This window comes from Eublepharis macularius, chromosome 5 (genome assembly GCF_028583425.1).
Source record: "Eublepharis macularius isolate TG4126 chromosome 5, MPM_Emac_v1.0, whole genome shotgun sequence".
NCBI classification, from domain to species: Eukaryota; Metazoa; Chordata; class Lepidosauria; order Squamata; family Eublepharidae; genus Eublepharis; species Eublepharis macularius.
Window position 1 is genome coordinate 130,924,357 of NC_072794.1, and position 24,736 is coordinate 130,949,092.

Sequence of the window (24,736 nt, forward strand, 5' to 3'; positions counted from 1 at the left end):
AATACATGCATACAGTGCAACCACAAGGAAAAAAAGTTCTTTTATGTCTGTTACTCATATTTTTCCATTTATATAAACTATTAAAATTCATGCATATATTTTATAGGCTATCAAAATTTGGTCACTGGGCTATTACTGAATGTTTAATGAAAAAGTGCTAAATAGAAGAAATCACAGGGTTAAATGATGACTGCAACCCCTGTAATGACTTAATTAAAATTTTATTGAGTACATAAACTATGATGTCACTTTCAGCCAACCAGGCTCGAACTTTCGAAGCATGTCGGAGTCCATGGCTTTTCTCAATAGAACATATTTCTAACGAAGCAGCATTTCTATGCTCTAATAAGGGGGAGCAGGTCTCATGTAACACACTCAATAAATTATCCCTCCATTTTTAAAACAAACAAATTCCATGAGTTATAATATATTTGCCATGCACTTTTTATGACATAATAAAAATGTTACCTTTAGGATTACTTAACACATACTACAAATGTTACAGCAGGCAATTGCAAGGGGGGCAAAGAAAATAAACAGCACCATTACAGGGACAAGTCCTGGACTTTGCATCCCTAGGGGAGCAACTCACTATATAAAAGCAAAAGGCAGCAGCCTTAAGTTAGTAAGAAAGATTAATAAGGAGATAACAAAGTTAAGCAAACATGGCAATAAATAAAAAGCGGCTCTTGTACTGAAAGGGGGGGTAGCGTCCTGGATAACATCATTTAAAGGGGGGGGCTATCACATTATTTGGTGAACACTGCAGAAACACTGTCTCATTAAAATAAATAAACTTAAAGTCGAGTTCTTTTGAAACATTCCTCTCTTGAGTCAGTCTTCCCATTATGGGCAAATCTCAGTATCTTACAACCAAGGCTATGGGCTATGCTAACTACAAGTTTGGGTCAAGTGGAATGTACGGTTTTAAAATACTATTAGGTGACAACCACTGGATTCTCTCTACAAGTTAAAACTCCATCAAGATTTTTTCTAAAAGCAAACTTTGGATTATCAACATTCCAGTACCTGCTCTGGTTCAAAGGAGCTGAGGAACCTTAAAGGCCAACAAACAATACCCGTGGGCTAATGTAAGAGCTGGATCAAACCAGCGATCCACATAATTCAACATCATGTTTCATACAGTGGCCAAAAGGTTGTTCTGGAGGGCCAACAAAGAAGACACAAAAGCCAGGGCCTTCCCCTGGCATTGCTTGCCAGTGCTGGAAACTTAAAGAGGCTTGTTGCCACTGTAAATGGTGGTTCCCTTTAATCACTACGGCTAGCAACTAGCGGGTTCTCTCAGCCTAAGGAATTCATGTGTACTAATTCAGCAAAATTTCGTACTTTTGCTGCTCCAAGCAAATGCAGACGGTTTCATAGATGGAATAAAGTTTCGCTTTCTTAAAGCACTCCTCCTGCCCAATGCATCATACTCATGCTTGCTACAAAACAGTTAACAGTTAAATATTTTCTTGCCAATATTTTAAGAGTGCAGAAGGTTCCAAATTGCTGGTAAAATAAACAATGCCAGACTGTGAAAACTCCTGGCTGCCATGCTCTCTGATGTTAACAAGAGTTTCTTTATTACTGTAACCTTTCTGAAGTGAATAAAAATTATTTCTCTGCCCTAGTTCTGCCCTCAAGTAAAAGGAAAAGGAGGAAAGTGAACCACAAAAAGTTACACAGTAAGAAGTCTAGAATACTGAAGATTTCAAGTTTTAGACCTTTATTTATGCCTATTTAGGTTGTCCCCCAGATTTAAAAGTCTTATGTTCCATCAGTTTATTCATTCAATAGAAATTAAAGATATCTATAAGGGATACTTTCCCCGTGATATGCTCAGAAGCCAGAAAGATATTTTTCCTACTAGTATTTTGTGAAGATGCTATTGATCCTGCATTCGAGGCAAAAAACTGACACAACTGGAGAAGTAACTGTGCACACATTGGAATAGTGCAAGACAGGTCACTCTTAGCTCCAGCCAACTGATGCTGTGCTTTTTCTCTGCACTGCTACGTTGATGGCAGTGTGCTTCTGAGCCAAGGAGACTGGCATCTGTGGCAATTTCTACTCTGAGTGATTCTGGAAGGGGGTTGTTTTCCCTGAAAGAGCATCCTGGAACCACCATCAGAAACAGCAATGCACACTGGGTGGAACTGTTATGTCCCTGTATTGACGCTGAAGGACATCAGCAGTAGGACCCACTGAAGGGGACAAGCGTAGAATCAGGCCCACGGTACAGTTTCCAGAAAGGAAATCATGTGACCCAGCACACAAGGCAGGACCATCAGATCTCCAGAAGTCACTTGTAGAAAGTGTAGTAATTGCTGCCCTGAGGGTGAGGCAGTGTTCTTCTGGGAGGGAGGAAGTGAATCGAGCAGGGTCTATTGACAGCCCTAGATGTGAAAGCATAAGGGTGGTTCACCAGGAACCCATGAGAATGGAGGACCTGCAGGGTTGTCTGGATGTCCAGAAGGCACTATGATCTGGACAGTGACCTGATTAGAAGATCATCCACGTAGGGATAAACACACACACTAGTGTAACCTTCAGCTTGGTGAAGACTAAGGGGATATAGGATAGCCTGAATGGAAGGGCCTTTTATTCAAAGTGGCAAAGTATGTCTGTAGGCAAAATAAAGTCTGGAGCTTGGATGTAAGGGAACATGAAAGTATGCCTCCTGGAGATATGGAAACTAATTAGTCTCCTGCCTGCAGAGATTCTGCTATGGATCAGACAGTCTCCATGCACAATCTCCTCCTCACAAGTCTGTTGAGGTGTTTTAAGTCCAGAACTGCACTCCAGTTGTCATTTTTCTGACTCATGACAAAGATGAATTTTCCCAGACCTATTCTTTCCTTCTCCCATAATGGTTCTCCCATATGCCTTCAGTTTTCAGCAGATAGCTTATACCTCAGAGCGTTAGTTGATGTCATTCTGGAAAAGGAATGATAATAGGAGTCAGGGCTGGTTGGTGAAAAAACCTTGCATGCCACTTTTTAGAGCTGCCTTGAGGAGCCTCAGCAGTGGCTTGTCCTGCAAATCTTAGTCCGGACATGACCTTCCCCAGAAGGCATGGAAAATCCACCCGATGGACAGAAGAGGTTGTGTCTTCCTCCGCCCACTCCCCTTCTTTATTTGAAGCCATGAAGTCTAAAGCAGAGTTGGAGTGCAGTGACTCCAAAAGGCCAGACGGAGCAGAGTGTCTAGGCTTGGAGACCAAGGATGGGGGTTGAGTGTTGGCTCTGTAGAATGCCGGGCATGGAAGATGAGCTGTGATGGCTGGACCTGCGGGTAATTCAGAGATCCAGGAAACAACAGCCAGGTTCTCCAGAGGGACAGTGCTGACATCTGCTGGGTCCCTTTTTTGTCTCCTCCTGAGAGGAAGGTGCAAGAAGAAGAATACAGAGAGGAGAAGGAATCCTTGTCCCAACATCTACAATGTCTCCTTTTTTTACTCTTCCCCCCCCCCTTCAGATCCATTTCCTTCACCATTTACTTAGTAATGAAGGCACAGAGGTCCAGATGGAGTGAAGCCCATTAATGATTGGGAGGAGGGAAAGGGACAGCCACCCTCTGAAGGCAAATGAGCCCCCCCCCATTGTCCCCTCCACTGCCTTGGGGAACCCTTTCCACAGCCAAGGGTGGTAGGAGGGAGATGCCCTTTCAGCACTGGTACTTTCTGGGGCCTCCTGAACTTGTGTAGGTGATGAGGTGAGAGATGCCAGCTCAGACGAGCTGCAGATGGCTTCACCAATGGGCCCATCTGCCACTGGTGCTTCAGAGTAAGAGAGGGCCTGCTACTGCAGCGAAGGCTTGTCCTGGAGCCTTGGAAGATGAAGCAGCCATGCTGTCCTATTGCTGCCATGGAGCATTCCATCTGCTGCTGCAGCTGTTAGTGAGCAAGAGGTGAAGGAAGCCACTGCATATTTAATGGATTTCAGCATTTTCTCCTGTTCTTCCTAAACAAAGTGAGAGAGCTGTGGAAGCTTGTCTGTCCAGGCAGTGGGCAGAGCATTGTTGGGGGGGGGTGTCAAGTGCCTCCTCAGGATAGTGGGAGTCTTTGCAAAAAAATTTCCATATGCCCTGCCCACACAGTGAGGACATGCCACAACCCATTCATAAATAATCTTCCTCCACTGATGGAAAAGCTCTCTATTTTCAAATATTTGCTCATTTTATATTTTACAACTGATATTTCACTTTGATATTAAACATTTGTCATCTCTGTTGGAATGTGATAGATATTTGACTGCATTTCATATGAAATATTATTTGGGATGGAGGAGCCCCGTGGTGCAGGCTGGTAAGCTGCAGTACTGTAGCCCAAGCTCTGCTCACCACTTGAGTTCGATCCCGGCGGAAGCTGGGTTCAGGTAGCCGGCTCAAAGTTGACTCAGCCTTCCATCCTTCTGAGGTTGGTAAAATGAGTACCCAGTTCCCTGGGGGTAAAGTGTAGACGACTGAGGAAGGCAATGGCAAACCACCCTGTAACAAAAAGTCTGCCAAGAAAACATCGTGATGCTACGTCCCCCATGGGTCAGTAATAACTCGGTGCTTGCACAGGGGACTGACTACCTTTACTTTTATTATTTGGGATTTCCTATTTAATTGCTGACATCTTGTCAAATATGTTATTTCACTATGCCAAACTCAAAACAATCAAGAGAGGCTAACAAGTTAAAGGCACTCAACATTAAAGGCTATATTGCACATTCAAAATCTGAATCTGAGATCTGAAACAAATTGCATCCAGAATTTTGTGGCTGTTAGCTCTCTCCAAATTGGATGGGTGGACAACAATGTGGCATATAAAGTTCAGTGTAAATAAGTGCAAGGTGATGCACACTGGAACAAAAAATCCATGTTGATGGTGTCTTGGTGATTGAGAAGGCAAATAATATGGCTAAGGGGCTGCAGCACTTTTCCTAAGAGGAAAGGCAAAAAAGTCTGAGGCTTTTCAGTTTAGAGAAATGACAGAGTAGGGACAGAATTAAATCAGTGGTTTAATTTAAACCTTTAATCCACTCCTGCCTATCAACTTTGCAACATCATCAGTGAATGCTCCCTAAGCTATAAGTAAAAAATCAGACACAAAAACAGCACTCCAGACAAGGTAACTTTATATATAATTTATGATATATATGTGCATGAGACCTGATGGCTATCAGCCAAATCCTTACTTTGCTTCCTATTTGCTATGTGCCTCTTTTTTAAGGGCCTGGGGGAGATATCAGGAATGTTATCCTCAGGGCAGAGGGTGAGCAGTGTAAAGTAACTCTTAGCATATTTGGTAATCTCTGGTCTAGCTCTGGTACAGAGTAATAACCATACAAAGACAAATCAAACACAGTATGATAGATACACAGAGAGAAAATAAGCTCATCCCTTAATCTCGACTTCCTGAAAGAAAAGTCTCAGTAACTGGTGGTAGGCTGTCCATTTGGACCATCCATTCCTCACATCCTCTTCTAGGCACATGGGCAATAAGCATTATGCACCAAAGCAATCTTTCCTCCTGTGTGTATGTTAAGACCCTGCCCCCGCCACACACAATTCCACTCCATAGTAAGAAAGAAGTCTATTATCGGCAAGAATAGCCTTAATAACACATCCATAACATATCTATTAGAACTAACAATAAGTAGATAGAGGATATATAAGATGAATGATACTATATGTTAGGTGAGATCTTAGTTGGCTGAACAATCTTACTCAAAGAGTGCTCATTAATGGCTTCACATCAGTTTGGAGAGAGGTCTTCAGCGGAGTGTTGCAGGGTTCTGTCTTACGCCTTGCGCTGTTCAACATTTTTATAAATGGCTTGGATATGGGCACAGACAGGATGGGAATGAATCGGTAACACTAAAGACAACAGAGTTTGGATTAGAAATTATTTTGACATGCTGAAACACCAGACCAAGACCAATAAAACTAATTTCAACGGAGATAAATGTAAAGTGTTACATTAAGGTACAAAAATCAAGGCACAGGTATAGGATGGGTGAGACTTTGCTTGGCAGCAGTACATGTATTAAGGATCTAGATGTGTCAGCTGATCATAAGATGAACATCACCCAGCAGTGTACTTGGGCTACATTAACAGAAACATAGCATCCAGACCATGGAAAGTAGTAGTTCCAATGTGTTCTCCACCGGTCAGGCATCACCAGGAATACCGTGTCCAGTTCTGGACACATTTTAAGAAGGACACAAACTAGAAAAAGTCCAGAGAAGGGTGCCCTGAATAAGGAAGGGCCTGACAACCAAACTCTATGAGGAAAGGTTGAAAAACTGGGCATGTTTAGCCCGGAGAACTAAAAACTAAGAGAAAATTATTGCTGTCTTCAAATATGTACATCTGCTCCATTGTCTTGTTCTCCCTTACTTCAGAGGGCAGGACAAGAATGAATAGATAAAAAATATGAGGAAACAAATTTCAGCTAAACATCAGAAGAAGCTTCCTAACAGTAATAGCTGTTCAACAGTGGAACAGATTGCCTTGAGAGGTGGTGGACTCTCCTTAATAGGAAGTTTATAAGAAGAGGCTGGGTGGTCATCTATCATGGATGGAACAGGTGAGTCTTCCTGTAGAGAGCACAGGTTTGGACTACGTATCTTCCAAAATCCATTCAACTTTTAACACTCTAAGATTAAGGAAATCTCTCTCTGAACATGTATCAAAATCCTTTTCTTTCTCTGTAGCCAGAAGATCTCAGTAATGTTAGGATTACCCTGCCAAAGAATCATAGAATTATACAGAAGGGACCTCTAGGGTCATCTAGTCCAACCCCGTGCACAGTTCAGGAAATTCACAACTACCTTCCCCCCCACCCAGTGACCCTTGCAACATGCCCAGAAGATGGCAAAACACAAATAATAAGATCTGAAACAGTTCTAGTGTCAGATTGGGACTAGGGAGATCCAAGCTCAAACTACAACTCAGCCATGGTGCTCACTTGACCACCTAGGGCCATAGTCTTAGTCTAACCATCCTCAAAAGGTTATTGTGAGAATAATATAGAGGAGAGGGAAACAACATACACTGTTCTGAGCTCCTTGAAGAATGGAGAAGATAAACATATGATAGACATAATGGCCACAGAGGCTCTGAAGCTAGAGGGCACCTCAAAAGGTTTCTGTTGAGTCACTTGCTATCTACCATTAGAAACTCTTCCCACAGGACAGAAACCATGAACTGTTATTTATATAAGTATCCACATGTGCATATGCAACTCAACCCAGATCATGTGATGAAGGCACACAGCTTTTGGGTGTATGGCAAGCTATTCTAATCCTGGAAGGGGAGAGCCCACCTATTATTTAATAATCAATAGAATAAGCAGAGGAAGTGTTGGGCTCTTTGCACAGGAATCTCTTACACTTAGGGTTGCCAGTTCCAGCTTGGGAAATTCCTGGAGATTTGAGGGTGCAACCTGGAGAAGGCAGGGTTTGGGGAGGGGCCTCAGCAGAATATAATGCCATAGAGTCCATACTCCAAAGCAGCCATTTGCTCCAGGGGAACTGATCTCTGTGTAATTCTGGGAAATTTCCAGCCACTACCCAAAAGTTGGCAACCCTACCACACCCTATCTTTGGATGGTCTAAGTTTGCAGGGGTTTATTTTCCAATAACAGGATTCCATACTGAGTGCTGTGGCAAACGGTCAGGTTATAAATTCATTGCATAAATATATTCATGAACAAATAGATCTTATTACAGTGCTCTTAGGCAAAGAGGCTTTCACTTTCTAGGTCCTCCTCTTTTTCTGTTTGAGGAATGTAAATTCAATCTTCCTACTCACTGAACTCTTATTTTGGGACTTCCTACTTCTAGCCTGGACAGTCGGGCCCCACTTATCATTATCAATGACATTTCGATGGGTGCAGGAACTCTATTCCTGCCCACCCCCACCCCCACCCCCCCACCAAGAGGAGAGAACCCTTGGATTTCTTATTTCTGTGTTTCTGTTCCTTCCATAAAGGCTGGCAGATTTGCCCGTTATGGCACAGGACAGCGAGGTCTGGGTTTATTCATCACAAGGATCCTCGAGCTAAGAAAGGAACGATGAGAATAACTCAATCATGTGGCCAATATTTCAAGTAAGTACTGAAGAAACTTGTACGCATCTTCTGGTTCAAAGAAAACAGTTGTGCTCTGAAAGGGTCTCTTGTTTCATCCCAAGGTAGTTTTTCTTCTCTTTAGGTTTTGCTGGAATAGGAGATGTAAAACAAAGAAATGTTCCTCGCTACTTTATAAACTTTCCACCCTCTGACTTCAGTAGGTGTTCACCAGGTAAAAAGCTCAGCATCTCTCATGCCACTTTCTTCTGATTGTCACATCCACTAGTGAAAGGAAACCAAATACTTTTATTTCCTGAGTGTTCCTTAAACTGTGAGGAGTAGGCATCAAAAGATCATATTCTCAGGCCACAGGAAATGGATGAAAGGCTCAATGGCTTGCCTCAGCCCCTGAATAGGGAGGTGCTACTCTGCTGTTGTAAACAGGAATTGGAAAAAAAAAGGACACCATAATCTTCAAACAGCAAGAAACCTTACAATTACTGAATGGCAATTTGGAGGCTCTAGGAGCTTCTCTTGCCACTGAGATGGATCCAGCCAGCCTTTCTATCCAATACGGTTGTGCTGGGGGACCATGAGAAGCCATGTGAGAGAGGGTTTATAGTAAGCAGGGGAGCTGGGTGAGATTAAGAGGAAAAGCTATTTGATCTACTCCACTATCACTAACTGCTGGGGACAAGCCGTACAGGCCAAGTTATGTGCTGAACATATTAGGTGCTCAGAAGCAATAATAGGCTGGATGAGTAAAAAAACCTGAAGCTCACTCCAGAATAGATGGGGGTACTGTTAGGTGGGGGCTATTTGGACCAGCAGAGTTATCTGTCGCTTGTTTAAAATGGGGTAAAGACTTGGTGCCAAGAGGAACTTTAGATTTAGTTTTATCTTTGGATGCTTAGATAGCACCTGTGGCTTGAAGAACCTCTTTGCAGGTAAATGTTGGTGTGACAGCCCTACCCTTCCCTGGAAAGAAATGATCTGGCTGGCATTATTCACACTCTGATCACATCAGCATTTGATTACTGTAACGCACTCTACTTTTGAAACCTCATAGAAACTCCAAATGTTGCAGCAAGGGTGCTAACAGACACACATTATAGCAATCACATCACCTTTGTATTAAAAAGGACTGTTTATTTTCAGACACAGTTCCAACTTCTAAGTGCTTGTGTGAGCTGGGTCCAGGGGATCCAAAGGCCTGCCTCCTCTTGTATGAGCTTTTCTCGCCATTGAAATTTTCCAGTGAGGCCTTCCTCCAGGTGCCCCACACTCTGGTGACCCCAGTTTTGTGGAACCCTTTGAGATTTGCTTGGCATGTTATTCATATGCATGCAGGTGCCAGGTGAAAAGAAGGAAAACATCACAGCAGTCAGAACACCCTATATGAGCTAAGAGTCAGCAACTTCGTCCCCAAGCAGGACAAATCTTGGAAGGTAAGTCTGCTGCTCCCACCAGGCAGGAACATCTGTCAGTTATTCAAATCTTTTCTACTGACTTGAAATAAGGGCTCACTCCGTAAACAAATACTGTTAAGGAGAGATCATGGCTGAGTTCATACAGAATCATCTCCCGTTAAAAAGATCTCAAGAACAACCTCTACCAATCTAAGAGAGCTACCGCTAGTAAGCCCATACTGGACTGGATTTCTGGGTTCTAGAGCATGCCTGGGCCACAGAGAATACACTAATCATGCTGAAGCTAGGGAGGCTTGAATCTAACCAGCATCTGGGAACTCTACACACATCATCTTGAGTTGTATAATGCAAGGCAGGCAGGAAATAAATATAATACAATAAAGCAGCAGTATATGCTCATTCATGACACAGAACTCAAGATTTTAACCTCCCTGTCAGCACCTTGCCGCTCTGAGCCACCTGAGTTTCTCACAGGTACTTTTGACATGATATACTCTAACAGCAATGCACTATAACTTGTATGTACCCTCATCTATGGTTTAAGGAAATCCTTCCTTAAACCAAAGGGATGGACAAAAAGATGTTCAGATACCATCTAGCCTGGCAGTTCTCTCATTCTATATGCTGCTTACCAGATCAGAGGTTCTCAACCTAAATTTAGACCATGAAGTGCTCAATGAGACCTATGGCTAGCTACTGGCAGAGGCCAACAGAGGGAGATGCTCTGTGCCTCCACATCTTGCTACTAGGCTTCCCAGAAGCATGTCGCTAACCAGTCTGGAACAGAGTGGTTACTCTTGGTCTGATAAAACAGGTGTACTTCGGTTTTTTGTGTGTTGTCAAGGAGTTTCGTATCTTCAAGAGAGAGGTAAATGTGGATTTTTAAAGATGAAAGTGGCAGCATTTACCAACTGAGTGGGTATCTGGACAGAAGTAAAGATAACACAGGTTACAAATTTCAGAGGTGGAAGAAAACCTAATATATTATCTAACAGAAGAGAAAGTAAGAGCAAAGGAGAGGAGCCATGAGAACAAAACAGAAACTCAAGTTTTATCAGAGGCCAGTTTTAAGAAATGAGGAATTATCTAGGAAAAAATAACAAATCTCATTTAGGAAGACCAACCAAAGAATATCAGCATAGAAATCACAATGGCAAAGAAATTACAAACAACAGACAGAAGAGGGAAATATGTACAGGAAAAGACCTGGTAACAGTTCTGTTAATGGATGGGGAGAATAGTTACCCTAAATCTTGAAAGGAGTCCACAAAAAAGATACAAATGCAATTCAGTAAGGAGAGAACCAGAGAAGCTTAAAGCACTCAAAAAAATTAGGAGAAGAGTATGGCCCACTGTAAAAAGCAGAGTCCCCAGGAGCTGGAGGTCAGAAGAGGCCTTGGGACTTAGCACAAAGTACAGATAGCTTGAAACACAGGCCAGAGAGCTGTTTTTTGCTGAATGAACAGCTTCAGAGCATGAGAGGCTGATAAGAAAAAAAAGGACAACATGGCAGAGAGCCTGAGAGAGAAAGGAAGCAAAGAGACAGTATTATAGTAAGAGAAAGAGGGTCAACAGGACAGTTAAAAAAAACCTAAGCAAACAACTGAATCCTTAAATATAAAATCTAGTACTGTTTAGGAAAAACTAGGATGGTAGGATATAGAGAGTGTAGCACCATCTTGGCTTGGTATTTGCTTGTGCCTCTAAGATGGTTGTAGCTCTTCATAATTTGTGGATGACATAAATGTCTATCTGACCTTTTGTAGACATAGTGCCCATGAAAAGCCTTTTTCATTGTAACCAGTGAGCACCACACCACTACTAAACACCAGTCCCTTTTCCAGCCACCAGGAACTGACCTTTTGAAGCATGGAATCAATGCCTAGTCTCAGACCAATCTGTGGCTTTGGGTGGAGGTGATTCCAAGAAAACTACACCAGCCACCCTAAGCCATCCTGACTTACTGATTCAGCTGGGCTGGCTCCATTAGTGAACATTATAGCCTCTGTCCACAAACAGGCGGATAGAACATAAAGAAACAGACATTCAGTATATAGCCAGATGAGGCATGCAATCCCTCTTATTTATTCATTTTTGGGTATGCCATTTCATTAGCTGCAGTTTTGGTGGCTAAACTGCCAATTCCATAAGTAGTAAAAATCTACTGGGTGGCAAATTCATGCCTCTAGATCAAGGGAGATTTGTGAATCTAATTTTGCTTCCCCCAAAAGGCAGAAGGAAAGATCATTCTGCCCCAACGACCATGTAATATACTGTGGGGCTGACACTAGTAGGGTACCAATGTGGGATAAGCAGGGAGTGAAAAAATACCATTTCTGAATTTGATTAAGTTTATCTCTGGATTTGATTAAAACTATTGATACTGAAGCTTTGCTTTATTCCTGTAAAATAGAACTACTAATATTTAAGGATCTACAGGAACAGTGTGATAGTTTTTCATCACTGAAGAGTTATGCAAGCACTAATGCAACAAGGAAAGGAATCGCCAAGTTGAAGGAGTAAGAAGTTCTATTCACACATACAACTGGCCCTCATGCTATTGCTTTAAACGTAAACATGCAGAGATGCAGCATACTGTTCCCATTCTGTGAACAATCTGGATACCATTTACCTTGATATCCCTCCCTACCAAAGACCAAAGTACTTGTGGTTAAAAAAATCTCTAGCTCTGCAGTGCGAGCTTGCCACAGATTCAAAGTAACCAGAATGTGACTGCTCATGTGGACTGAACTGAGGGTGTATTACAGGAAGTACTATGTAGTCTTCCCCTTAAAACACATTCATAGCAATTGAAAATAGCAAACTGCTGTCAAGATACGTTAATTTAGACATATCTTTCATTTAGGCATGTGGGGGCTTATCTATTCCAGATGATTCCTTTCCTTGATCACTAGGAAAACCCCCTACTTTCTGAAAAAAAACAGAAGCATCTATGAAACACAATTTTTAAACAATGAGCTGCATGTTAGCCTCCAGCATTACAGCCACTGCCACTTTAAACTGAGACAGAAAGAATGGAGAAGGGGGAGGGGACAAGAAAGGAGGAAATGCAGATTTCATTTCAATTAGTTGTAGAATATCAAGCAAGATTCTCCTCTTGGCTGCACTGTGTAGTATGAAGTAACCCTAGCGAAATCAGCTGAACCACTCCAGAGTAACTGAGGGTAGAAAAGGGGCTACTGTGCATAAATAGCTCTACCTAAAATATAACAAAGACTTCATTGTACTCCATGGTGCAGAGCCAATAAATGAATTCAAGAGACACTTAGATGTGTTTCTGGAATAGGAGGGGCCTGAGAGGTCTGGTGGGAAAGCAGGAAAGTGGGATTAAGATAAATTAAAATGCGGTTGGCATGTTGGGCTGGACGGCCCCTTCCTGCTCCTATCATCTTGTACAGCTTTTAAAAACAGGCTCAGCTACAAATCAGGATTTTACACTGAACAAACAAGGCTTGTACCATTGCGAGATTAAGACTGTCCATGCACCATGTGAGCAATGTTTTTGTTTAAAAATGTGCTTATTTGATGTTAGGAATGCTTATTTCAAATTTGATCCCAACGTGTTTTTCCATAGCATATATATTTCTGAAAAAGTAACAGTTTTGAAGATTTAAGGAGAAGGTGACACCTCCGTGGAGCAGTGATAAGCATTAACTGGGGCTTAGGGTTAGAAGCAGGTAGGATTGCCAACAGGCCTGGTGAAAAATGTCCTGTTCCTCTAACAGAGGCTTAATATGTCTAAATAGGCAGTTGAAGCTCTTCATTGTAAATAGTATCACCTGGTCAACAACATGCCATTAAACCTTTATGAAAAGGACATTTTTTGCCAGACTTGGTGGTAACCTAAAGAGCAAGATGTGCTCTCCTCCCATTTTGCTCCTTCTAGGTGCAAATTCTCTCTCTTCCCCTCTAATCTAATTTGGCATTTCACGCAACCATCACCTATACAGGCTAAAATTAATCCAGGGATACTGTTTTTAATTTAGAATGAACTCTGGGTCACTCGATTTAATCAAGGTTGTAATCAGTCTGACTTGTTGATTTGAGCTTTAAAGGTGGTCTTATGCCATAGTTGGGGGTTGCTGAGTACAGAGGAGGGTGAAGACTAAGTCATATGTTGGGGTCACTGCCATTAACTGGACCCCAGCTTTTCATGAATAAATGTGCCTGACACCTACGAGCCTGTCTTACCAGCAGAGACAGCATGGAGGGCCGACTACTACCCATCTTGTTGTGTATACCCATACTCAGAGCCCCCAAATCAGTTCAACCGCATAAGGACAGGATGACCAGGACCACAATCAGATACTCTGGAGCATCTCGAGTTTCATTTAACATGGTTTTATCATAGTTGAACATGACATCAAGGAGGCAGCGGAATTCAGTTTGGAAGGGGCAGAGAGCTTGCAATCCCACAGCAGCTTCCTGAACCTACTTAATTCAATCCCATATATTGAGATCTACTGATTTCTTTATAAAAGATTTTTTTTCACAATTTAAGAATGAACAGAAGATTTTTCTCTTTCAAGCAGAAGTCTATCAAGATATAGCATCCAGGTTAGTCTAATGTTTTGGGACTTTTGTGGGTTTTTTTTTTTTAGTATAGTTAGGTTATAAACTGCATGTTCAGGTACTGTTCTGTCCCCAGCTCTTGCTCACAGACTGACCTAGTGGCCAACACTTTTGAAAACTCATGTCTATTCACTGTAAGACAGAAGGTAGAGAAAGGACAGAGCTGGATCAAAAGGAAATATTTTATTGAGCTTAATGTTACTAACACTCTGAAACATGGTATCAAGCCAATTTTTATGCTTGTTTTTAAGTTTGGTAGAAAAGTCACAAGTGGAAAAATTAAGTAAAGAACACTGGTTAGCCACAAAACTGGACACACCTGGCTGCATAACCACCAAAAGAAACTGACTTCATTAGTTCTACGGGCAGCAGAGTAAAATTTATATATGAAATCTGCCTGCACCAGTAGAATTGCTGAGGCCAAAGGCTTTCTTTCTGTTTTTACAGCTGTGTCAAGTTTTAGTTCTCAACTCTTGCCAACAATCAAGAGTCCTGAAGGAGCCCAGGTTAAAGGGTCCCAAAAACGTTGCAGCCTAGATTCAGATTGAAACAATTTCAACAGCTAGTCTATGTATTAATAGCCAATTTAAAAACGGGGTAAGCATAAATTTGAAGTGCAAATGCAGTCCGTTGCATTGGATCAAACCACGATGTCCCCATATTTGTAATATCAGACAGCACACTGTAAACTAAACAAAGCTGCCAAATCTGAAAAAATCATTTTAACATTCATTCCCTCCACCGTTAACTACATGTTGCCAGATAAGCAGGTTACAATATTTCACTGCCTTTGCCTAAATATGATATCATTTCCATCTTCTCCAGTAAAATTATTCTTCAAAAATAAGCCAATCAATAGTGTTTTTTAAAAAAATGTTTCTGACAACATAAAAATCTAAATTTTAACTGAATTTCCTGTCAGTTAAACTAATCCAAGATGGATAAATAATTCACTGGTACAAAATGGCCAATTTATACAGCTTATAAAAGTCGAAACTGACATGTCCCAAATTAATGTTTTGAGGTCAAAAGTTCCTCTGCTGTGCAATAGAAAATTCCTATAGGACACAGTCTACCTTTTGGCCTAGAAAAGCATTATCAGTGTTAAGGAACAGACATTTATTCCTTAGATGCATTTAAAACTTTTTTGCCATTCAGAATTTAATGTAAGAGGAAGTCCTGCTCTTAAAAGAACCCAACTTTAAAAAAAAAATCAGGTTCACTGGAAGACATTGGACTAGCATTCCCCCTCATCCTAAACCACCACTTAGGGTTGTTCTATAGGTAATATCATATGGAGAGGGGAGAATCATGGGTGTCCTCAGTTCCACAGTGGGACAAAAGTGCAATAGATAAGTAGAAGTGCTGATATTTCCTCTAGCTTTTAAAAAATCTCATCTAGTTGCAGCTAAATCGAACCAATAGACCTTGACAAATGTATTGTACCTTCAAAACACAAATTATCACTCAGTTAAAGAAGATTAATAAGGAATCAAGCACACAGGAGCAGGGCAAACAAAAGTGACAATTTTGGTATAACTGAACAAGGTCTTACTCAGCATCACAAAGCCAAAAGAGGAGAAAAGAAAAAGGTGTGTGTGTGGGGGGGGGGGGGAATGGAAACAAAGTCCCTCTCTACCAAGCACCCTGAAAAATTTATTACATAAACCTGAATAAAGCATGGACAGATACACCAAGATCTTATTTTACACAATTCCAAAATTATTACAGCTTACTATCCTGATGTAGCCAAAACTAGTTATGACTAGATCTCATTTAAGCCAAGCAAGATCTGGGATGCTGCCACTAGCCACACCCCTCAAAAAAGCAATTTCTTTATTGCTTGCTGTTCATCAGCAATTCAAACCCCCCTCTTTAGATCTAATGCTTAAAAATAATTGCACCTGAATATAATCTTCAACCACACACAATCATCAAAATTAATGGGACACGTCATTCATGAAGCTACAAGTATAATTAGTCACAAGTGTTTGCAGACTGAAGCTTCCACAATTTTGAAAGCTCTGAATCCCATACAGTATCAGCGGAAGAAGTTAATGAAGGCAGATCTTCCACGTCTTCCTCCAGCAACCACCAGTCAGTGCAGAAATGATGATGCTAGCCTTGGGGGTCCAGAACAGACGAAAAGCCACACACACAAAAAAGAGCAACTTCAGCAAGGAGGAGGAAGCAATTGAAATTAGTCCTGGTGCATGAGCAGAACCTTTTTATACTCTGACGGAAGCTTACTATAATGTGGTTTGTTCATAAATTGTATCCTTTTCTTATAATGTGCAATGGATAATCTGAGGACATTGGAAGAGAGTCTGATTACGGACCTAAAATACAGTGATTCTATGACAACTGTTAACAAATATACATCATATGATATTGAAGGGTGGGAACATGCATGAAAGATAAAGATATGGAAGAAGAGACGAGCACATCGGAACAAGCAGTACTGATCTAAATGGAGGGGGGAGGCAGGACTCTGATTGGCAGCCACAGATTTCAGAGAATGCTAAACAATCTCCTTTTAGTCTCAGAGGAGCCTCATATTCCAGAAAGCAAAGCTACACAACTGGTCCATCTTTCAGCCAAAAACTTTACCTGAGGAACAGAAACAGATGTGGAACTAAGGGTGTCTTGGGGTAAGGCTTGATACCTTTCTACAGCACTCCTTGGAGTACCAGCAACTCAAATCCTTTTGTGTGAATTGCCAGAATGAGATCCACCTGGGATAATCAAAGGCTGAAACTTGTAAAAGAACCACAGTGCCACAACATAATTAGACGCCATAACAACTCATTTGGTGAGCGGTAAGAAAGACGCAGAACGACACAACAGCTTGAGGGAGGGACTGCCAATTCCCTCTTCCAACTGCAGGTCTTTATATCATGCCCCCAGGAAACCTGGGGGCAATGGATGTAGTTGAAGGATGGAGGCAGAGAAGTTCTATTCCACAAGCAGAGCTCTGTTTGCATTACTGTAGATAAAACATCTGGTGCTGAAGCCTGATTTTTCCTAGATACCAATCAACCCATTCCTCAGTAGCTGTGGGGTTACCTGCTGTTCTGACACAACTACTTTAGTGGAATATAAGAATTACAAGCGAATTAGTTATTGTGATGCAATTACTTCATCATGAAGAGACATCTTTGAATTTGGCCCAAGTTATAGTTAGCTGTACATGTTTAAAGGGACATACTAACAGGAACATCTTCTCGCCATTGTCCTATTCACAATTGTTCTGAGTCTATAAAGTAGAGGCACCTTAAGTGGACTACTGGGACAATGGGTTATTTCATCTGAATCCTGAAGTGCTAGCTTTCTGACACACAAACAATGATAGAGAGTTGGGGTAGCAACTGAGTCTCTCTGCCAGACCAAGATTACTTACCCCCATCACCTTACCACGCTGCTCAACATCTTCCCACATAGCATGAACTATATAACGACACATGTATTTTCCTGCTCGACCCTCTTGCTTCATTCGTACTAAACACATCCTAGAAAAAGGGAAGGAAATCTGTTTGCCTTAAAAGATTCTGGGAAGAGTTGAAGAGTATAGGATATGCAAACAAGGGAGGAGGGAGAGAAGGTGACAGAGAACTAATATATGTATCTAGGCAGAGCAGGGATGTAGCTAAATATAACAAAGTTCACTCAGTACTCTGGATGTGGGAGGAAGGGACACTTAAGCTGGAGGAAGGTTTCAAAACTACGCTCAGTGGGGTTGCAAGATCTGCTCTATCAGAGAAGAAACCAATTAGAATCTGAGAGCCAAGTGACTCATAGCAGGTGGATTCCTATGAATAAATTCACATGTTAAACAGTAGATTGAGTTTTGCTTCAAACAAAAAAACAGCATACAGGTGAAGCAAGCTAAACTTTACCCTCTCTTTCCACTACTGTACTCTTCCAGCTCAGCTCCTATCTGGTATCATAGCTGGGCTGAGAGAAAAATGTTCACAGCAACAGACTGCAGCAAGTTAAAATTGGGGGGGGGGAGCTACTAGGGATATGTACTACTTCCACCACTTTGCCAAGAGAACAAACACTTCTGTACATTTTCAAATTTCCAAGAGGAACAAATGCCACAAACTGTTTTGGGTCCTATCTGGGGGGAATGCAGGAATAAATAAAATATAAATAATTGCTTCATTCTTGGCCAAGGCACCAGGCCTTTCAGCAGAAGAGCTAGTTATCCTTTTTCTTGCTGGGGTAAATGTATCTATTCCTGAAAGAGTGGTTATTTTTTAATATAGCCATTAAATACTAGATCTTGAATGCTAAAAGAACTCTATTAACCAAACACGTACAAATACTTTGGCTTAATTACTGTATTACCAAAAGGTCTGCATCCTGATGCCCTTCCTTGTAACATCCCACACCTTTGGGCTAGAATATAAAGGCTCGGGGATCTTCATTCCTACTCGTATCTGAAGAAGGGAGCTCTGATTCTCGAAAGCTTATATCATGAAAATCTTGTTGGTCTCTAAGGTGCTCCTGGACTCAAATCCTGCTGTTCTACTGCAGACCAACATGGCTGCAGTAGACATCTAAAACCTAAAGGTTTGTTGACCATATAATAGAGATAATGACTCTGAGAAAGAAAGGTTAATATTTGCCTCTGATAGATTTAATCACAGACCCCGGGTTCAAATCCTTCCCAAAGGAATACTGGACATTCTGTATATTATCCACAAATCCTGGCACAGTCTCTCTTATTTCCCTATAATGCACCAAGAACAATGGTTAGGTCTTTAATGACAGCTGTTATTTGTAAATATGGCTTTGATCCTTTTCCTGTTCACCTTTCTGGAGAAAAAAAATCCTTTAACAGCTCCAGCACGTTCTTGGGGGCAAGGGCATGTCTATTTTTGCTTAGGAAACTCTGCCAAATGCCAAGTGTCACTGATGGCCTTGACTATCACCACATAATAGGATCAAAAAGCGCCACAGATCAAGGACCATAAGCAATCAGTGATTAAGATCAAGTATTTTTCATATTGTACTTAGTCAAATGCCTGAAAAGACACTGTGTTTGTATGCACAAGTGCTGTCACGGAGCAGTCTAACAGCACCCTGAGTGAGGTCATGGAATTCGGGAGTTTATTTTTTTTTAAGGTACCTTGTTACAAGAACTGCCATTTGAGGTTAAAATGACATACATTTTCTTAGACTACAAGCTTTCTAATTATATCAACACAGCTGCAAAACCTTTCATTGTTTACCATAAGGCCATAATTTGTAATATATTTAATTATTTAACTATGAAACTATCTTTGAATGTAAGGAAGTTTTGCTTTAGCGATCTGTTTTTTTTTTTTTAGTTTAAAAAAAGAGCTATTTTAATAATATCTTAAAAACCATTTCCACAGCAGGTTTGCTCTATTTACGTCATTACTGTTGTTGTACAAAAGCATCCTTTCCAAATTCAAAAAAGAAATATTTATGCAACTTGTCTGCTTGTCATCATTGATAATTTTTACCATTCAATTAACTGCAGGAATTGCTTTCTGATGAAGAGAAAACACGTTTTATTTTTATGTCAATCAATCCTGAGCTCCTTATGAATGCTTATAATTTTACATTAAACATTGTTTTTCTACTTTATAGTGCTGTTTAATAGCTATATTTTTCATTGTTGTCTTACTATCTGAACCAAGATAATTTGAATATTGCATTATTAGAGGTGGGCACAGACCGAAAAACAGACCGAAATTTTTCACAGACCGGGATAGTTCAGTGTTCGCGAGCTGGCAGGTCGTGGGGCGTGACAAATGGACGTGACAAATTTTGGCCAGTCTGTCGGTCCATTGGTCCAGGAAACCAGACATCCCAGTGCCAAGCAATCAATTCCCTAGGCAACATAGGAGCCGCCTGCAGACCTTCTGCTGCCCTTGAAACACACCAGTCTTACCCTGAAAACCTTGATAGTCAGCTCTGGTTGCCAACCAGAGAGCTCCCATTATTCTCTATGTGAGAATTTAGTATACAAGACACGGTGTGGAGCCGCATTTTCACTTTCCAGCTGGTTACCGGCTCGGAGGAACAGCTTGTTGTGGAGTTTTTTTCAAATTGCGCCAGAGGGAGGCTTGGGGCTTGTGTTGCAGCAAGGCTCTGAGTGGGAGCAAGCTTATTGGGTTTTCTCAGCTGAGGGCTCATTCTTATTTCTCTTGTTTCTTTCACTTCTTATTTGCTTGTGGGGCAGTGAGCTAGCCTAGGGTTGTGCCGCAATCCAGTCTCAGAGCTGCAATCAGGCTCTGGGTGCTAGCTTATTGGTCTCCTTGAGGGCTCACACTTCTGTCTCATTTCCCCCCTTTCAATTCTTATTTGATTGTGGGGTGTTGGGCTAGCCTAGGGCTCTGCCAATTGCTGCAAACCAATGCAAGTCAACTGGCATTTGAGGCTCCTATTCTATGTACTGGAAGTTTCCTGGGGCGGCTGCTTTGGGAGTCTGTAACTCAGACAACCGAAATGCAATCTTGGCCAAACTTGGAGGGTGGATGGAGGAGAGCCCTCTGAAGATACGCTGTGAGTCTGAGTGCAAAAAGGGTGGTGCTAGGGCCCCCAGAAGTGACGGACCACGGACTGATGAACTGGTCCGCAAACCAGGGCGGGTCCATGAATGATCCATGGTCCGTGAAACGCGACGGACCACGGACCGACAGTCCATGGCTTTTTCCCAGTCCGTGCCCATGTCTGCACATTATCTTTTGCAACTGTGTTATTTATAGTGTTTTTTCATTTAGCAATTTCAACTTCTGTCCTTCAACTTTATTTAAAAATGGAGAATTTTAAAACTCTCTTTTAAACAATATTCTCTCTTCAACGGATTTTTTGCAAGCATCAATGCAATTTTTACACATTTTTCAGGTTTCCATACCACAGTCTCTTAATTCTATGGAATTTGCAGCATTCTACAAATTTCTGTTAAATTTCCCCTTATAAAATATGCTTAGAGCAAATGTGCTATATTCTCAAGGGGACTGGTTCTCTTCTGTACTAGCTTGTTGTCCATTTCCTTCATTTCATAGGTCTTGTCCTCTCCCATACAAACCCCAATTCCTCTTTTTTGCTCCTGCTGCCCATAGCATCATCATCATCTTTGCACATTATCTTGACCACATTTTTACTCTATTTTCCGTTCGCAACAAATTGCTTTTTACAATTGTAGTAAATAAATACTTCTCACTTCCTAATCTCTTTCACACTCTAGTCTAGCCCCTTGTTTAGTTTCCGGATCATGCTTCTGTTTCAGTCTCATCGCTTATGTTAATGGTACACCAGATTCCCTGTTCTATTTGGCTTAGTCCTTTCCTCTAACAATTCCTCTGATGTAAAATCAATCAATTTCTTTCTCCATTTGCAACCACATCTGTACACTTTTGTGAAGGCATGAAACTTTCAAATTATATGGCATTAACATTCCATTTCTGTCTTCTTTTCTCTTGCACTTCATATTTCAATTGGCAGCCTTTAGGCTTGGGACTTACTTGTTTTAATTTATCGTGAGTGTTTAATATACTAAGAACAAGACAAAATAAATAAGAGTTATTTGATTACAAAGTTCAGACTTCCACCAGAAGGAAGCATTGAGGTCCAATCAGAGATCAATTAACTTTCCTCACTTGCTACTACAACAGATCTGTATCTTTTAAAAACATGTCTAGAATGAACTGAAGAATGCAAATGATGGGAACGCGTATGTTAAAATAGGACGTCTGGAAACATCAAGCACAATGGGAAACAATGTATTAAAAAAAATCTACCCAACCAGGCTTTGTTTTTTGATACTTTATGGCTTGGAGCCTAAGAAATCAGCATGTGATAGTGGTTACAGTGTCCAGCTAGGATCAGAGAGACCCAGATTTGACCTCCTACTCTGCCATGGAAGATCGCTGGATGACCTTGGACCAGTCACACACACTCACATCGGTTGTAACAAGGATAAAACAGAGAAGCAGAAAATGCTGCAAGCCATTTTGGGCCATCAGGAAGAATAGTAAGGTAAAAATGAAGTAAATGAATGATGTGTGAATGCAATGGTGTTCACAGACACAGTTCTGTCTTGCACTTCTCCTTTTCCCATTAGCTCTTCTCTGAAAAGATGATGCTTAGTAAGCAAAATCCACACAGCAAAAAGTGTGTGTGTGTGGGGAGGAGGAAACAGGGCAGGCTCCACTCTTGAACCGATGCATCCCTTTACGCCAGCAGAAGCACTACTGATGGAAAAGGGGAAGGCAAGTCTGTTTGCCCCTGCCCCCCTCACTGCAGCCCCAGCAGCTGTGCAAGTCTGATCCAAGCCATTGTTTTAGCAATTAATTGGTACATACATCTACAAGTATCAAAAAGCATTGCAGGGTGTCAAAAAGACACGATGTTAGCCTTGTTTACATTTTTGGTGTGTTAAAAACACCTAGTAACTATTAAGCATCTGCATTAATGTGAATATAGTTTCAGGTGGTCTGCAGTAGACAAACAAGATTAGGGTCTAGTAGAACTTTAAACACCAACTAGATTTCCAGGGTATGAGCTTTTGAGAGTCAAGGTTCATACCCTGGAGCTTTGACTCTCACAGGCTCATATGCTCTAGGAATCTAGTTGGTCTTTAAGGTGCTACTGGACCTGAATCTTGCATTGATATGAGTTATGGACAGAAGCTAGTCTCAAGTGTAGCATAAAGGTATAGCTTTCAGGGCAATCCTATTCAGAATTACTCCAGTTGAAACCAATGTGTTTAGAATGGATTAATTCTGCAAATATTTCCTCTCTCCCTGTGCCTCACCGCAATAGCTTCGCTCATCTGAACAGGGCCTTCCGCAGGTGCCACCTTGCACATGGGCAAAATCAACAGCTGCCCGTACATGGGCATTCTCTGTGGCAGACCACACTTTATGGAATGGCCTACCTGAAGAAGTCAGGAAAGCTTCCACTCTCCTGGCTTTCTGCAAACTATGCAAAACTGAATTATTCAAGAGTACTTCATAACTAGGATAGGAGGGCTATAATGTAAGGAAGTGGACTCAAAAGAGATGCATCAGTAAAGGGACAGGGACTATAGACTTTACTACTATGCACTGTATGTTGCTGTAAGTATGATCCTACTGAGTAGTTCCTATGTTGTTCAATATGCTAGTCTTAGAATTCCTTATACTCAGTTTCAACATTTTGTCAACTCTGTATTGGATCTCTGCTGGCTTAAATCTTTGCAAATTTGCATTATGTACCCTATTACATTGTTAATTGAAATGTCTTTAAAATTGACTATTCTTATTCACCCTGTGTAATCCACCTTGAGTTTCAAGGAAGAAGGTGGACTATAAATAACGTAAATGTTAATAATTGTTCATCATGTAAATACTTATACTGTAATAGCCCTACTTGGTGTTTGCTATGTCAGACTTAATGGACAATAAATTCATGTAATTTCCTACCACTCCCACCAATTCTGAAGCCATCAAAGAGGGAGAGTCAGATACCTTAGTTTAACCATGTGCTCAAATCAAATTAAAGTAGAAAATGCAAAGTCTGTGTCTAAAATATACAAGTTACACTTGCTCACTGAAACAGGAATCTATTCAGATCTTCCTTAGAGATCTCAGGATCATAGGTTGGATCAACACTAACATTCCCACAGACACAAGAACTATTGCCCATGGAGCGCAATTCTCCCACCTCCGTTATCCTGTAGCACAAACAGTTACAGTATTTGGGCAGGCGGGGGGGGGGGAGATTTCAGGCTGCCACAGTGGGGCGGGGGGAGACAGGAAATTCATGATCTCTGGGCAGCAATCCTTGTGTCCATGGAAAAGTCAGCCTGGATCCAAGCCATGATGGTTACAGTGATAGTGCTGAGTAAAGTGATACTGTCCTTGGCTTTTTAGCAGAGAAAGCAAGACCCCCACCCCATGAACTGTCACAGCTGTCTGTTCCTTTGCTTTGCATTTGTGGAAGAGGTTAATAAGTCTGAAAGTTGCACTATAACACTGATGAAACACAGAGGTGCCCGCCAGTTAGTGTCTTCAGCTTTAGGCCAAAGGCACAGCCAGAGCGGAAATGAAAAAAACACAGAAGGAATTGTTAGTCTCTTTGAAGTCCGTAATTAGCTGAAAGGATGCCAAAGTTATTTGGGAGGCATTCAAGATTTCTGAAAAATACAACTGCAGCAATTAGTTTTTTTGCCTTCTGGGCTGCAATGACAACTACAAGGATAGCTGCTAGCAATCTGCTAGTCTAAGAGCAACTATTAAGAGTCATCTTTCAGCTAAGAACCTAAAAGGAAGTTAGAGGACAGAACACGCAATCTGACAGTTCACTGTGGGGCAGGGAGGAGGGGGGGATTTCTGTGATGAGGATTAACATCACTGCAGCCTACATTTTTAGAACAGTCAGTTAAGGATTTTAGTTTGTTAAATAGTGGGGATAGAGTTTAATTGACAGTTCTTAAACATTTATGAAGCTATGAAAAAGAAAATATTTAAGATGGGCCTTCTATTATTAGAAGACTTTTAAAAAAATAAAGTTGTAGGTATTATACTTTTTGACATATCAAATGCATCTCTATTTAGATTTTGGCTGTACGCAAATTTATTTACATCTAAATCAATCATTGGTTTTAACACATTATTCAACAGGAAA

General features: G+C 41.2%; 1 protein-coding gene across 3 annotated transcripts in view; it reads right to left on the reverse strand.

Moving 5' to 3' along the window:
* Positions 1-24,736, reverse strand: part of LOC129331335 (ubiquinol-cytochrome-c reductase complex assembly factor 1) — a 54,713-nt gene that overhangs the window by 6,151 nt on the left and 23,826 nt on the right. For 2 of the 3 annotated variants that reach the window (XM_054981841.1, XM_054981840.1), the window contains exon 7: positions 17,490-17,598. The exons of the other annotated variant lie outside the window; for it this stretch is intronic. In XM_054981841.1, the coding sequence (XP_054837816.1) occupies positions 17,490-17,598 (109 nt within the window). The remainder of the gene's footprint in view (positions 1-17,489; positions 17,599-24,736) is intronic. 3 annotated transcript variants of the gene reach the window in all.